Source organism: Chiloscyllium plagiosum, unplaced genomic scaffold (assembly GCF_037043375.1).
Source record: "Chiloscyllium plagiosum isolate Xiang-an unplaced genomic scaffold, Cpla_swu_hap1 HiC_scaffold_1, whole genome shotgun sequence".
Lineage (NCBI taxonomy): Eukaryota > Metazoa > Chordata > Chondrichthyes > Orectolobiformes > Hemiscylliidae > Chiloscyllium > Chiloscyllium plagiosum.
In genome coordinates, this window is record NW_028270139.1 from 76,469,472 (window position 1) to 76,485,025 (window position 15,554).

The 15,554-nt window shown below is 39.7% G+C and overlaps 1 protein-coding gene across 3 annotated transcripts in view; it reads right to left on the reverse strand.

Annotated features, from left to right (window-relative positions):
* The window catches only part of kdr (kinase insert domain receptor (a type III receptor tyrosine kinase)), a 71,518-nt gene that overhangs the window by 31,960 nt on the left and 24,004 nt on the right, over positions 1–15,554 (reverse strand). For all 3 annotated transcript variants that reach the window (XM_043690775.2, XM_043690792.2, XM_087988180.1), the window contains 8 exons: positions 14,474–14,591; positions 13,676–13,851; positions 8,513–8,669; positions 4,481–4,613; positions 4,054–4,162; positions 1,651–2,001; positions 1,230–1,376; positions 216–347 (listed from right to left, as the gene is read on the reverse strand). In XM_043690775.2, coding sequence (XP_043546710.2) covers positions 216–347; positions 1,230–1,376; positions 1,651–2,001; positions 4,054–4,162; positions 4,481–4,613; positions 8,513–8,669; positions 13,676–13,851; positions 14,474–14,591 — 1,323 coding nt within the window. The remainder of the gene's footprint in view (positions 1–215; positions 348–1,229; positions 1,377–1,650; positions 2,002–4,053; positions 4,163–4,480; positions 4,614–8,512; positions 8,670–13,675; positions 13,852–14,473; positions 14,592–15,554) is intronic.

Below are 15,554 nucleotides of genomic sequence, written 5' to 3' on the forward strand. Positions count from 1 at the left end.
TCCATGTATATTTATTATTTCGAGTACACGACTATATTTGTCAGTAAATAATTATAAAATGATTACAAAACAACTTGTGCCATAATAACCTTATATCATGAGCAAACAATAAGAATACTTTCTCTTTACTGACCACAACTATCACATTTCATTTTAAAACTACCCAATTGTTATTCAGACTGAAAATCATTTTGGTTTTGTCTTGGCTTCCCAACCTTTCACAGCAATCAGGGCAGAAGTCTCCGCACAGCCCTGTATGTTACAAGCCTCACACTTGTATCTTCCTTCATCTTCCTTCTTTAATCTCTGGATGGTCAAGGTCCTGTTCAGCTCATTTAGAACAATGCCTGGCAGGACACAGACAGACACACCATGTTAGATCAATGGATCACCATTTCCTGCAGCAGTCGCAATATGGCAATTCATTACACGAACAAAAATGAAAAGAAACAATGAATAATAAGGTGATTTTAAAAAGTAATAGTGCCAAACATCATTTTGATATAATGTTCATTATTTCTTGTATAATATTTTAAAACACCTATAAACTTGAATTGGCTTTCTTTGTATACTGTGAAGCAATAAGTAATATTTATTACATTAAATCTGCATCAGTTTTACTTTTTTATTCTCTTCTTCCCTCCCCTTCACTTCTGAGCATAATATTCAGTACATCTGCACAAGGATACCCATCATCCAGTAATACCAATGGAATAAATATTCTTGTTGCTCTGACAGTGAGCTTGCTATTTGATTGCAGGAGCATTGGCAGTGCTGAGTTCCTCCCTTACCTATATTATGCACTTTTTCTTACTGGGAACCAATGGCTGATTAAAACAGGCATTTTGAGTTTTTTTATGTTAGGAAGAATGTGAATTAATCAGATATTCCTTAAAGGCACTGATGAAAGGAAAGTAGAACAGGCTTGAGGGGCTGAATAGCCTACTTCTGTTCCTAAGTAATCTAGGCAGCATTGGGGTAATTTTGACTTTGGATATAATTTTAAATGGATGCTGCATACCTCAATAAGTGGAAATGAAAACCAGGAAAAAATGGATAACAGAGCTGGTACAGTTTCATCTACTTTAACACCATCATCCAAGATCAAAATTACTCCTAAAAATTGCCATGGTGCTTTATAAGATGAGTCAAATAAACCTGAATGTTGGCACTGTTACTTAGGTATGCTTCAATATAGGTTTTATTCAGGGTAATTTTAATCTCCCTACCTGACATTTCCAGAAGCTGCTTGTTATTTTTGTACCATATAATATGTGGGCTCGGTGCGCCGACCACATCACATTTCATCTCTATGGACGAACTCATATTCACCGTTTGGTCTGTTAGATTCTGAAGCACCAATGGAATCTGTTGAGCTGCAATGAAGATCAACAGAAACTTTACTTAGTCAATATCTTTCTGGGTTGTCAAACATTTTTAGAACTGTGAATTGATTGCACTGTATGAATAGAATTGAAAATCAAAAAGGGGCAGATCACCACTTTCTTACACAACACCTGAAATTTGTTTCTGCCCAATATTACCATTTACTATTAAATGGAAAAGCTGACACTGCCAGTATTTATTACTCTCATAAGCAGAAATATTCACCAAAAAGTAGTAGCACAATGTGGATCCATGTTTTCTCACCTTCGACAGAAACAGTCCTCATTATACAGTGCTTTTCACCAGTCTTTTTATTCTGGGCTTCACAAAGATAGACTCCTTGATCATGAAGGGATACATTGCCAAAGCTGAGTTCAATGGTAATATTTTCAGTCTTGGGATCAGAAACCATCCTCCAGGTCATTGGTTGTGCATCACGTTGGAGATCTTCACATGGGAGGATGGCAAGGTTGCCACGGCAGCTTTGGAGAATTTTAGAATGGACCTTGTACCATTTTAGGTTCTCATATGTAAATTTGTCTGCTTTGCACTGAAGAGTTACATTATCCTTTTCAATGGGGCGATCAGTAGGCAGCAAATTAATTTCAAGTCCCTCTGAAAAATCAATATTATAGTCTAATCAATTGTTTCTTCTCTATGAAGCTGCTATACAATGCCTACCAAAATAATGTTAAAGGTACCAAAATTTGCAAAGACTCTTCGAGTTCTGGTAATAATCTTATCTTTTTCTGAGGAAAGCACTAATAGTTTGTCTTTTAAAAGGCAGTTAATGTTGATAAGCATAAGGCACTTAAAATGTATATTAATGTTGAACTATTAAACAAATTTGCATCTGAATTATAAAAATATTTCCCTTATTTAGAATCAGTCATTCATTTAATTTGTTTCGATCAAATGAAGTGCCCAGTGTTAAAAAGGTTTAATTTGAAAAGCATTTGTTCGGCTTGGTTAGTCTAGCCAAATATTACAGCTGGCGGAGTAGTAAATATACAAAACCATAGCCAAGGAATGAAAACATATTTTACACCTGGGTCTTCAAATAATAAAAGGCACTCATATTTGATCTTTTTAATTATTGTTCAATATTTCTTAAGAAAATTAGCAAAATGAAACCTGCTTCTCACTATTTGTATTCAGTTGTAACCATTGTTTCTCAACATTTTATAAATACAAGAGTCATAAACATATTGTCTACTAATCTAATCAGTGGTGTATAAACAGACTTGACCATATATTTGTCTGCTAAAACAAGAATGATAATTTATCAGATTAAAACAAACTTTAGTAAAATGCCATTGTCTCTTCAGTAAGAAGTGATTTCCGTGGTTTAATAAGGTCACATGAAATTGTTTTCTATGCAGGAAATAAAATTTCCCAAACAGTCCACACACTGAGACTCAAAAATAATTAATTTGTTAGTCAGAATTTTGTAAGAAGTGACTAACACTTGAACTTAATCACAGGTTACAAAATAAATTTAAAAGAGTATCTATCTACTTTGAAGACGTCAGACTTTAAATTTCAAGTTACTTAAGAGGATCATGGTACTATCATAGGATGTGATGTTTCACTGGATCAACAGGAGTTCCACATTGCTAATAATTAAGGACAATCAATACTTGCATCAAGCTGTCTCTGGTAATGTGAATAATGTCTGCAGTTTGTCTATGCTGATCTAATGAGGCTAACAGGCCAATATACTGTAATCCTGACACAAGCCTCATTAGGCATGTGCACTGCATCTGGATTGCATTCTAATTTGAAATGCAATTCCAATTTCCTGGCCACTGTTTTCAGTGGAAGTGGATGAGTAGATTATAGCTATAAATTTCTGCTCACCTGCAACCTATTCCTATGTCCCTGACTATAATTGGAAAAGTGATAGATTTCCTTCAATTGCCATTGCATATACAACTTTACATAACAGTAACAAGAGGGAGGTAAGATCAAGTGCTCCACAAGTCTATTTTTAGTAAATACATTTTTTTTTGAAAGAGTTAAGATATTTTTAAAACAGCAACTTGAGTTATGTATTCTCCATTAAGTACAAAGCACAAAACAAGCTTATTTTTAAGTTAATAAAGAGAAAATAGTTTCCATCTTGCTATCAAGACCACTTCATACTACTGGCAACCACTTACACCCTAGAGTTTTCAAAATCTTTCAAGATTGGAAATGTTGATCTTTTAGCATTTTGTTAAAGCTTTAAAGTCAATTTTAGGGATTAACACTCCAATGCAGATTTTCAGATGCAGTAATCAGTGGAACCTATGCGATCTTCCATCTATTAACTGTTACAGATAAATATGAGAGAAGACCACTGCCTACAATGACTGAAACTGTCAGGTCAGGACAGCTGTTCCATAAAATCTGCCTTTTCATTATTTGCCTTTGTTAATGTGAGCTTGACTGCATATAAATAATCCATTCACAATTTGAGTCGTCTGTTATAAAGTTATTTGCAACATTGAGCTTACTTAGTGTATGAGGATTGCCTCAATTTTTAAACAATTGCTTTTCCAGGAGCCATGACAGCTGTTCGGTATATCAATATATATGTTTGTAATCATTTAGTTCTCAAATCTCAAAGTGCAAGTCTGAGTCCTTCAGGCTTTCTCTTAATAAGATGTTGCAGCATTTACTCACTGGTTACATGAAAGAAGATAACCCTCTCATCTCGTCCCACTTTGTTAAAAGCCCGACATCTGTACATAGCACAGACATTTGCTGCCTGAATCACAAGTGTGCTGACCACCTAGAAAGGACATTCAGAAAGCAGGACCACATAAGTAATGCACAGGGATGAGTTCAGATATCAGTATTCATTCTGACCAAAGGAGTGTATGTAGAAAGAGACACTTATAAGCAATTAATTAAAATATAAAATTCTAAAGATTAGTACAGTCTCACAAAGAATAATTAATTCTAGCTAAATAATGGATTTCACTATTCAGCTTTTAAGTCTGAATAAATGTCTGAGTAAATATTGCCTTTTAGTTTATATACTTATTAATTTAATGGCATTTAAAATTGAGTGTGTTTGTTTAGCTATATTTGTTAACGGTTGATTCACCTTGTGCTTCCCTTCAAGAAAAATGGTCCGAGGCTCTGTCCTCTCGATCTTGTTGCTGCCATCATTGTCTGCAACGTTCCTCCAGTTTTTATTTTCATGCAACTGAGAGGGGTTTCTCAATTCTCTTTGAGAACTGTTAAAAATAAATTAGCATCAGTGCATTGTCATTAAATTAATAAAATGTAGGTGGTTCTAGCAAATAATGAGTGTGGTCTCCTTTTTCCTCAGTGATCAAAATAAATTTTCGGTATGGAGTATGTGTATCAGTGAAGTCCTCATCTCTATCCTGAGTCTGCACTTTTAACAGATCTGATATATAAGCAATGCTAGTTTATAACCAGCTGCAATATCCCTGCAGGATTATCAGTATGGACTTCTTGTTAGCTCTGTCAATGTAGAAGTGGTCAAGATTGGAATTAACTATGATACTCTCTTCATTCAAACAGTTGAACAGTTGTTGGCACTCACTCTGACCTCACTATGTAAAAAGTGTTATCCAACTAAACTAAGTTCTTAGAAAAATAGGAAAGCGTTTCATGTTGAACAAGTTAATAAAAGTGGACTTTCGCTAATATAATCAGCAAGTGTTTGAAAATATCTGTCTTATATTGAACTACTTAGAATGTTGACTTCAATATGACATTAATGACGATTACCATTCTTGTGTAAATATATAAATGTAATCATTCACAAAACAAACACTGCAGTCTTCTTATCTAAATGCAAAGCATTATTGGGTCACCCACAAAGTTTCATTATTTCAATGAAAACGAAAACCATTTCTTATCACACTCTTGCCAAATCAAAACAAAAATCATTGAAATCAATTAACCTTTAAAATATATATATGTAATTTATTTCTATATATATATATATATAAAAACATAAATATATATATAAATAACATATACAGAAATAAATTTCAAAATATTATTCAAACTCCTTCAATGATTTCCAATTACAATACATACAGACGGAAATACCTATTTTTGGAAGAATGGCTTTGATAAATGAAGTTTGGTGCCAGAGATAATTCAACTTCTGAGGAAGATAAGGAGACAGAGAAACCTCTGCAGTCCTCAATAAAATTCTTGCATCCGTGATTGAAAAAGGAAAACAATGGGGGTGGTAGAGGAAAGAGCAAGTGGAAGTTAGTAGCCAAACAAACAACAGGAAAGCAGATTGCCCAGGATTGTCATGCAGGAAGTCTACCGGACCTTCTGCTGAGCCAAGATAAGAGAAGCCTCTTGGGTCCTAGTGTGAGAGGTTATAACTCATTGTAAATATCAATCAATATACTTCCTCTGAAATAAATGAATCTTGTATAGGCACATCGAAACAGATCTTTTAGGAGTTCAGTTGCTGCAGAGCATAAGTCTTTTTACAACTCTGTAGCTATTGAAAGACTGTGTCAAGTCTCATGAAGTACTACAGGACTTGCAGAACTAGGCACTCAGATTTCAAAACAAACAAGAGGAAAAAACATACTTGACATCATCCTGACCAATCTGCTGGCTGCAGATGCATCTGTCCATGACAGCATCAGTCAGAGTGACCACCGCACAGTCCTTGTGGAGATGAAGTCCCACCATCATATTGAGAATAATCTCCACGTGTCGCCTGTCACCATTACTATGCTAAATGGGACAGACTTTAAACAGGTCTTGCAAGACTGTGCATCTATGAGGTGCTGTAGGTCATCAATAGCAGCAGAATTATACTCCAGCACAATCTGTAACCTCATGGCTTGGCAAATCCCCCACTCAACCATTACCATCAAGCCAGGGGATCAACCCTGGTTTAATGGAGACTGCAGAAGGGAACAGAATCAGGCAGACCTAAAAATGCAGTGTCAACCTGGTGAAGCTATCAACAGAATAACATGTGTGATAAACAGTATAAGCAGCAAGTGGTAGAAAGAGCTAAGGTGAGACCGCAATCAAAGGACCAGGTCTGATCTTTGCAATTCTAACACATTCAGTCATGAATGATGGTGATCAATTAAACACTTACTGGAGGAAGAGGTGCCACGAATATCCCCATCCTCAATGACAAGCCCAGCACATCAGTGCAAAAGATAAGGCTGAAGCATTCGCAACAATCTTCAGCCAGAAGTTCCAATTGAGTGATCCATCTTGGTCTCCTCCAGTGATCCCCAGCATTACAGATACAAGCCATTTAGATTCACTCCACATGATATCACAAAATAGTTGGAGGCACTGGATACCGCAAAGGCTATGGGTCCTGACAATATTCTGGCAATAGTACTGAAGACTTGGACTCCAGAACTTGCTGCTCACCTACCTGTTCCAGTACAGTTACAGCACTGGCATCTATTTAACAATGTGGAAAATTCCAGAAATTATGTCCTATACACAAAAAGCAGGACAAATCCAACCTGGCCAACTATCGTGCCATCAGTCTATTCTCGATCAGCAGTACAGTGATGAAAGGTGTCATCAACGGTGCTATTAATCAGCACCTGCTCAGCAATAACCTGCTCAGTGACGCCCAGTTTGGGTTCTGCCAGGGCCACTCAGCTCCTGACCTCATTACAGCCTTGGTTCAAACATGGACAAAACAGCTGAATTCTAGAGGTGTGGTGACAGCAAGGATATATTTGAATGACTACGACATTAAGTAGACTGAAATCAATGGGTTTCAGGGGCAAACTCTCCACTGTTGGAGTTATACCTGACACATAAGAATATAGTTGTGGTTGTTGGAGGTCAGTCATCTCAGATCCAGGACACCTCTGCAGGAGTTCCTCAGGGTGGTCTCCTCAGCCCAACTGTCTTCAGCTGCTTTATCAATGACCTTCCCTCCATAATAAGGTCAGCTGTAAGGATGTTTGTCGATGATCGCACAATGTTCAGCACCATTCGTGATTCCTCAGACACTGAAGGAGTCTTTGTTCAAATGCAGCAAGGTCTGGACAGTATCCAGGCTTGGGCTGACAAGTGGCAAGTAACATTTGGACTATACAAATGCAAGTCAATGATCATTGGCAATAAGAGACAATCTAAGCACTGTCCGTTTGACATTCAATACTGTTACCATTACTGAATCCCCCAAACCCTGTGGGAATTACCATTGACCAGAAACTCAGCTGGACTCACCATTTAAACACAATAGCTACAGGAGCACATCAGAGGTTAGGAATGCTGCCGTGAGTAGCTCCCTAAAGCCTATCCACCATCTACAAGGCAAAGTCAAGAGTGTGATGGAATTCTCCCCACTTGCCTGGATGAGTGCAGTCCCAACAACACTCAAAACAATTTGACACCACTCAGGACAAAGCAGCCAGCTTGATTAGCACCACATCCACAAGCATTCACTCCCTCCACCATCGACACTCGGTAGCAGCTATGTGTATTATCTACAAGATGCACTGCAGAAATTGGCCAAAGATCCTTAGACAGCACCTTGCAAACCCATGACCACTTCCATCTAGAAGGACAAGGGCAGCAGATACATGGGAATGCCACCAGCTTCAATTTTCCCCTCCAAGCCACTCACCACCCTGACTTGGAAATAGATCACCATTCCTTCACTGTTTCTGGATCAAAGATCCTGGAATTCCTTTGTAAGTGTACCTATGGGACTATCTACAGCACATGGACTATAATGGTTGAAGAAGGCAGATCTCTAACACCTTCTCAAGGGCAACCAGGATTGGCAATAAATGCTGGCCTGTCAGCGATGCCCACATCACATGAGTGAATAAAAAATATTAGACTTTATTTCATCTGTAAGTCTTTTGAACCTGTACCTTATTTATTGTCCTATTATATTGCTTAAGATACATATGTATTGCACTTTAATTTTCACTTTAGAAAACTTTTTTTTATTTTACAAAGAATGTGTGCCATGGCCGCAGAAGTTGATACATGGAAAATCAGCGATCTCCACTGACCAGTCTTGAAACACACAATAAATCAAGAGTCAGGTATTTACGTCTTCAAATATGTATGTTTTCAATCTTAATAACTGAATCTAATTTTTAATGATATAGTATTATTGGTTACTTACTGGTGGAGGAAGCTACAGTTCTCTACTGGTTGCCATTCCCAGATAATCCTGTCCGGAGAAGGAATGCCATAGACCGTGCAAGTCAGAGTCTGTCTGCTTCCATAGCTATAGAAGTCATTATATGTAGCCACAGCTTTTTCATGAATCTTTGGAGGAACTGCAAAATAAGTATTAAAATCGCATTTTAAGAAATTACTTGATTTTGTGAATAAATATTCAACATGCTGAATACAGCGGGCTATTGGGTGCGGTCCTGGAAAAGCAACCCAAGCGTTCTGACTGCAAATTCCCCCACAGTAACTTATGAAGTTGAATTCAATAAATATTGAAATATTTGATCTAGCACCAAAAGAAAGTGCAAACTCTTAAATTGCCGTAAACACCCAAAATGTTCACTAATGTGTTTTGGGGAAAGGACCCCGCCATCTCTAACTGCTTTGTTCTCCACATGAGTCCAATCTTACCAAACACTGTCTATTTTTAATGTCCCCTGGCCAACTAAGGATCAGCAATGAATACGGTCTCCCAAGTGTTATTTGAAATAAAAATTCCGAAAAGAGTTTAAGTGAACCCATTTAAAAGAGAGAATTTTTAAAGAATGCAGAATTTTTTAATACACTCAGAAATCCTATCAAAATAAATCAAGGGGATGGAATGAGAAAGTGGTCAGCCGCCTGTGATGCACATCATTCAATTTCCTTTCAGGGATTTCAGTGGAAGGCAGAGTGACAGATTGTGGAAAGGGTGGCCAAACTGTCATCACCCTTGGGTCTCAGTCAAAGTTGAACTTCATCAACAATAAGTTTTGAATTAATTTGGAAAATAGAAATATATACAGGAGTTTTATATATTACACACACATATTATAGCGAGAGAGAGAGAGCGAAGAGAGAGTGATGTATGAAAAATATAAATGGAAGAGAGGAGTGGGTGAGGTCAAGATCCAATGACAGTTTAAACAGAGAAACCTAAAATATAGGAGCCAGAGCAGGGCATTCGGTCCTTCAAGCCTGCCCTGCCATTCAATATGATCATGGCTGATCAACTCAGTACCCTGTGCCCACTTGCTCTCTATACCCTTTAATCCATTTAGCCCTAAAAACTAAATCTAAATCCTCTTGAAAAGACTCAATGTTTTGGCCTCAATCACTTTCTGTGTCAACACTCTTTGGGTGAAGAAGTTTCTGTTCATCTCAATGGAATCAGCATCACTGAGAGGAGGGGATGATGTGAGGATACTGTGAAAGGCAATCAGATCCTGTCGGGTTGTTCCCTGAGCAGACTGTCAAAGTCATTTGGCAGAATATCTCATCACCAGAGCTTTCCAACAAGCATCAAGACATCACTTGGCTGATGGTGAGAAGGGTACTACCTGTGAAATCTTTCATTTGCACCCAGACTCTCTGTGCATTGCACGCTGCCAGTGAAGCCACTGCAGAGGGTTAGAGACTGTCACACATCTTCTTCTGGAATGTGCCTTTGCAAAGGAAGTCTGGAGAAAGATGCAGTGGTTTTGGTCAAGGTTCGTCCCAAGCAGCTACATGTTGCAGGACTCTGTGCTCTATGGGCTGTTCCTTGGGATGCACACAGAGGCAAACTTTGACTGCACCTGTATTAACTTGATGAAGATGCTCTTTGGTCTGCCCGAAACTTGTTGGTCTTCCACAGCAAAGAGTTGACCTTGACAGAGTGTTGCAGACCGGCACATTCCAAGGTCCAGGACTACGTGCTGAAGGACGCACTAAAGCATGGGCAGTGGTCGCCAAGGCACAGTGGGGAAAGACTACTGTCTGAGTTCTTTCTGCCAAATTACACTGGAGGTCCATTCAGTTATAGAGTCATAGAGTCATAGAGATGTACAGCATGGAAACAGACCCTTCGGTCCAACCCATCCATGCCGACCAGATATCCCAACCCAATCTAGTCACACCCTGCCAGCACCCGGCCCATATCCCTCCAAACCCTTCCTATTCATATACCCATCCAAATGCCTCTTAAATGTTGCAATTGTACCAACCTCCACCACTTCCTCTGGCAGCTCATTGCATACACGCACCACCCCCTGCGTGAAAACGTTCTCCCTTAGGTCTCTTTTATATCTTTCCCCTCTCACCCTAAACCTATGCCCTCTAGTTCTGGACTCCCTGACCCCAGGGAAAAGATTTTGCCTATTTATCCTATCCATGCCCCTCATAATTTTATAAACCTCTATAAGGCCACCCCTCAGTCTCCGACACTCCAGGGAAAACAACCCCAGCCTGTTCAGCTTCTCCCTGTAGCTCAAATCCTCCAACCCTGGCAACATCCTTGTAAATCTTTTCTGAACCCTTTCAAGTTTCACAACATCTTTCCGATAGGAAGGAGACTAGAATTGCATGCAATATTCCAACAGTGGCTTAACCAATGTCCTGTATAGCCGCAACATGACCTCCCAACTCCTGTACTCAAGACTCTGACCAATAAAGGAAAGCATACCAAACGCCTTCTTCACTATCCTATCCACCTGCGACTCCACTTTCAAGGAGCTATGAGCCTGCACTCCAAGGTCTCTTTGTTTAGCAACACTCTCTAGGACCTTACCATTAAGTGTATAAGTCCTGCTAAGATTTGCTTTTCCAAAATGTAGCACCTCACATTTATCTGAATTAAATTCCATCTGCCACTTCTCAGCCCATTGCCCATCTGGTCCAGATCCTGTTGCAATCTGAGGTAACCTTCTTCGCTGTCCACTACACCTCCAATTTTGGTGTCATCTGCAAACTTACTAACTATAACTCTTATGCTCGCATCCAAATCATTTATTTAAATGTCAAAAAGTAGAGGACCCAGCACTGATCCTTGTGGCACTCCACCGGTCACAGGCCTCCAGTCTGAAAAACAACCTTCCACCACCACTCTCTGTCTTCTACCTTTGAGCCAGTTCTGTATCCAAATAGCTAGTTCTCCTTGTATTCCATGAGATCTAACCTTGCTAATCAGTCTCCCATGGGGAACCTTGTCGAACGCCTTACTGAAGTCCATACAGATCACATCTACTGCTCTGCCCTCATCAATCCTCTCTGTTACTTCTTCAAAAAACTCAATCAAGTTTGTGAGACATGATTTCCCACGCACAAAGCCATGCTGACTATCCCTAATCAGTCCTTGCCTTTCCAAATACATATACATCCTCTCCCTCAGGATTCCCTCCAACAACTTGCCCACCACCGAGGTCAGGCTCACCAGTCTATAGTTCCCTGGCTTGTCTTTACTGCCCTTCTTAAACAGTGGCACCACGTTTGCCAACCTCCAGTCTTCTGGCACCTCACCTGTGACTATCGATGATACAAATATCTCAGCAAGAGGCCCAGCCTCAGTGCATCAATATATGTAAATAATATGTTGCATTAGTAAATTGCCTTTGAGTTTGGTAGAACTGTCGGAAGAGTTAAACTCCAATGTTTGCTTGTTCTTGATATGCAAAGACTGTACAGAATGCTTGTGATGATTTATGCATATAAATATATTTTTATGAATAACGTACAATAGATTAGATTCCCTACAGTGTGGAAACAGGCCTTTTGGCCCAACAGGTCCATGCCAACCCTCCGAAAAGTAACCCACCCAGACCCATCTCCGTCTGACTAATGCACCTAACACTATGGGCAATTTAGTATGGCCAATTCACTTGATCTGCACATCTTTGGATTGAGGGAGGAAACCAACCACCAGAGGAAACCCACGCAGACACGGGGAGAATGTGCAAACTCCACACAGACAATTGTCCAAGGCTGGAATCAAACCTGGGACCCTGGTGCTGTGAGGCAGCAGTGCTAACCACTGAGCCACCGTGCGGTCTCTAAAGAAGGAGGCCATCTGGTGTGTTCTGTGGTGGAACTGGTCCTCCTCGGAGCAGATACGGCGGAGGTGGAGGAATTGGGAATATGGGATGGCATTTTTGCAAGAGGTAGGGTGGGAAGAGGTGTAATCCAGGTAGCTGTGAGAGTCGGTAGGTTTGTAAAAAATGTCAGTGTCAAGTCGGTCGTCACTAATGGAGATGGAGAGGTCCAGGAAGGGGAGGGAGGTGTCAGAGATGGTCCAGGTAAATTTAAGGTCAGGGTGGAATGTGTTGGTGAAGTTGATGAATTGCTCAACCTCCTCGCGGGAGCACGAGGTGGCGCTAATGCAGTCATCAATGTAGCGGAGGAAGAGGTGGGGAGTGGTACCGGTGTAATTACGGAAGATCAACTGTTCTACGTAGCCAACAAAGAGACAGGCATAGCTGGGGCCCATACGTGTGCCCACGGCTACCCCTTTGGTCTGGAGGAAGTGGGAGGATTCGAAGGAGAAATTGTTAAGGGTGAGGACCAGTTCGGCCAAACGAATGAGAGTGTCGGTGGAAGAGTACTGTTGGGGATGTCTGGAGAGGAAGAAATGGAGGGCTTGGAGACCTGGTCATGGCGGATGGAAGTGTTGAGGGATTGGATATCCATGGTGAAGATGAGGCGTTGGGGCAGGAAAAATGGAGGAGGTGGAGGGCGTGGGTGGTGCCTTGAACGTATGTGGGGAGTTCCTGGATTAGGGGGAATAGGACAGTGTCGAGGTAGGTAGAGATGAATTCAGTGGGGCAGGAGCATGCTGAGACAATGGGTCGGCCAGGGTGGAAAGGCTTGTGGATCTTGGGAAGAAGGTAGAACCGGGCAGTGCGGGGTTCCCAGACTATGAGGTTGGAAGCTGTGGGTAGGAGATCTCCTGAGGTGATGAGGTTCTGTATCCACTGCCTATCCTATACCATATCTGTGAAATTTATATTCCACATGAAAGTTTTGGTAACTTGTAATATGAATACCATATTCATGCCTTTGTACCTTTATTGTGGTAAAATCTCATGGACATGAAATGCCATTGTGAAGAGTGTTAATGCACTTATATACAGAATCAGAAACATCTCTGTCGATCTTGTCCATGCAAAGACTTCAACTTGAATTCATTTTCAAACCTGCAGAGCTCCTCCTCTTTCCTTCTCCTATAACTTATTGTCTTTAAAAACTAAGCAAACAGTTGCATTTTGATTTACCTTATTGCTCCTCCGACCTTGGTGATGTCTTATGCTAATGCTATTGGCCTTTCACATGAGATTATTCAATTTAAAAAGTCAATGATCACAAAATTTCTACTTCTTACCATTTACCAAGAGTTGGATTGTGTGCCGCTGCTCTTCTCTTGTCATTGGATTTTTAAGTATAATTGTGTAGTTACCAGCATCTTTCTCAGTCACGTCGTTGATAATCAATGTATATCCAACCTGCTTTATCTTATAGTATGCTTGATCTTTAGTGATTGGCCTTCCATTCTTTATCCTATAAAACAAACCATCAGAAACTCTGGTGAAGCACACTTCATTAAGGCCCATTTAAGCGTTTATAGAAAACGCTTAATGAAATGCAAGTAGTGTTACAGCAAAACAATGTTGGCCATTAACTAAGGAATTGTTGATTTAGTGCAAATTACATTCGAATCAGGCTGCATCATTGTACTGCTTTTTAAAATTTAAAATGATCTTTTTAAGATGTTTTTCTGTGAAATAATTTACCATCAATAACTGAATAGACAATTGGATTACTTAAATTATGTGACCAAGTGAAATAACGCATATTTAAATACATTCAGAAATTAGTGATCAAAAATCAGATTGAAAATCTCAGAAATCTTTATAAAAAATTTTCTTGATATTTTTGTACAGATTATTGGTGTTCTGCACTAAACATATTCCAATTCAGAAATTTACTCTTCAATTTCATGCAGTCTCTTCTAGCAGACCAACCGCTAAAAGATACTGACTGGTGAATGTAAATGTGTCGATATTAATCATAAAACCAATTATTTTGCACATATCTGTAATACTCTATTGTATATTACTGAAAATAATATGGTATTTCATACAGTAACTCTGTTTATTTGTACCATTTATTTGGCAATTACCATTTCATTTCTGGCTGGGGATAGGCTGTAACCTTCACTGGAATTTTGACATTTCTTTCTTTCAACACTGCCTCAACTATCGACCCGGCTTTCTGATCTATGAAGATGAAGGGTCTGTCTGAAAGCACATAATGAAAACAAAGTCAGATCCGTAAAGCTTAGTGTTCTCATTGAAAACATAAGGTTTGAAAATCTCTGAGCACCATATGAATTGACACTGTTTGTGTAAGGCAGCATACTTCATTATATTTGTGTGAGCAAGTTGGGAAAACAATCCTTAACGTTCAACAACAGTCTGTGAAATAAGGCTCCCAGCACAATAAAAATTACCTGAAGAGCGTTGAGTCATCACAATAAGGGATATATATTCTCCAGTAGGCTCTGGGAGCCTCTCTTGATGGCCGAAATGTACTTTTTTTTGTTTACGTTAAACAGCATGAGGTCATTCTCTTTATTACCTTACCTTTTTCAGTGTGATAGGGGGTGGAGGGAATTGAGCTACAGACTTTCCTGTTAATTTTGTTTCGTCCATGTCCACTTAATAAATAAATACCATAGTTACAAGAGCAGGTCCGTGCCTAAGACTCTTATAGCAAGTGACTCTCCTCCTTCCCTAAAGTGAGTCCAACATCTTGAAGCCACAAGTCAGCAGTGTGATGGGATACTCCGCACTTGTCTAGGTGACCAAAAACATTCAAGAAACGTCATACCATCTGGAAAGAAGCAGCTTCCTTGAGTGGCACTGCATCCAGAAACATCCACTCTCTCCACCGCCTTTGCTCAGTAGCAGCAGTGTGTACTATCGACAAGATGCATTGCAGAAATTCGCCAAAGATCCTTAGATAGCAACTTCCAAATCCACGATCACTTCCAACTAGAAGGACAAGGGCAGCAGATACATGGAAACACCGCCACCAGCAAATTCCCCTCCATGTCACTCACCATCCTGACCTGGAATTATATCGCTATTCTTTCACTGTTGCTCAGGCAAAATCCTGGAATTCCCTCCCTAATGTAGGTCCACCACAGAGATGACAGTAGTTCTTCTCATGGGCAACTAAGAATGGGCAATTTATGTTGG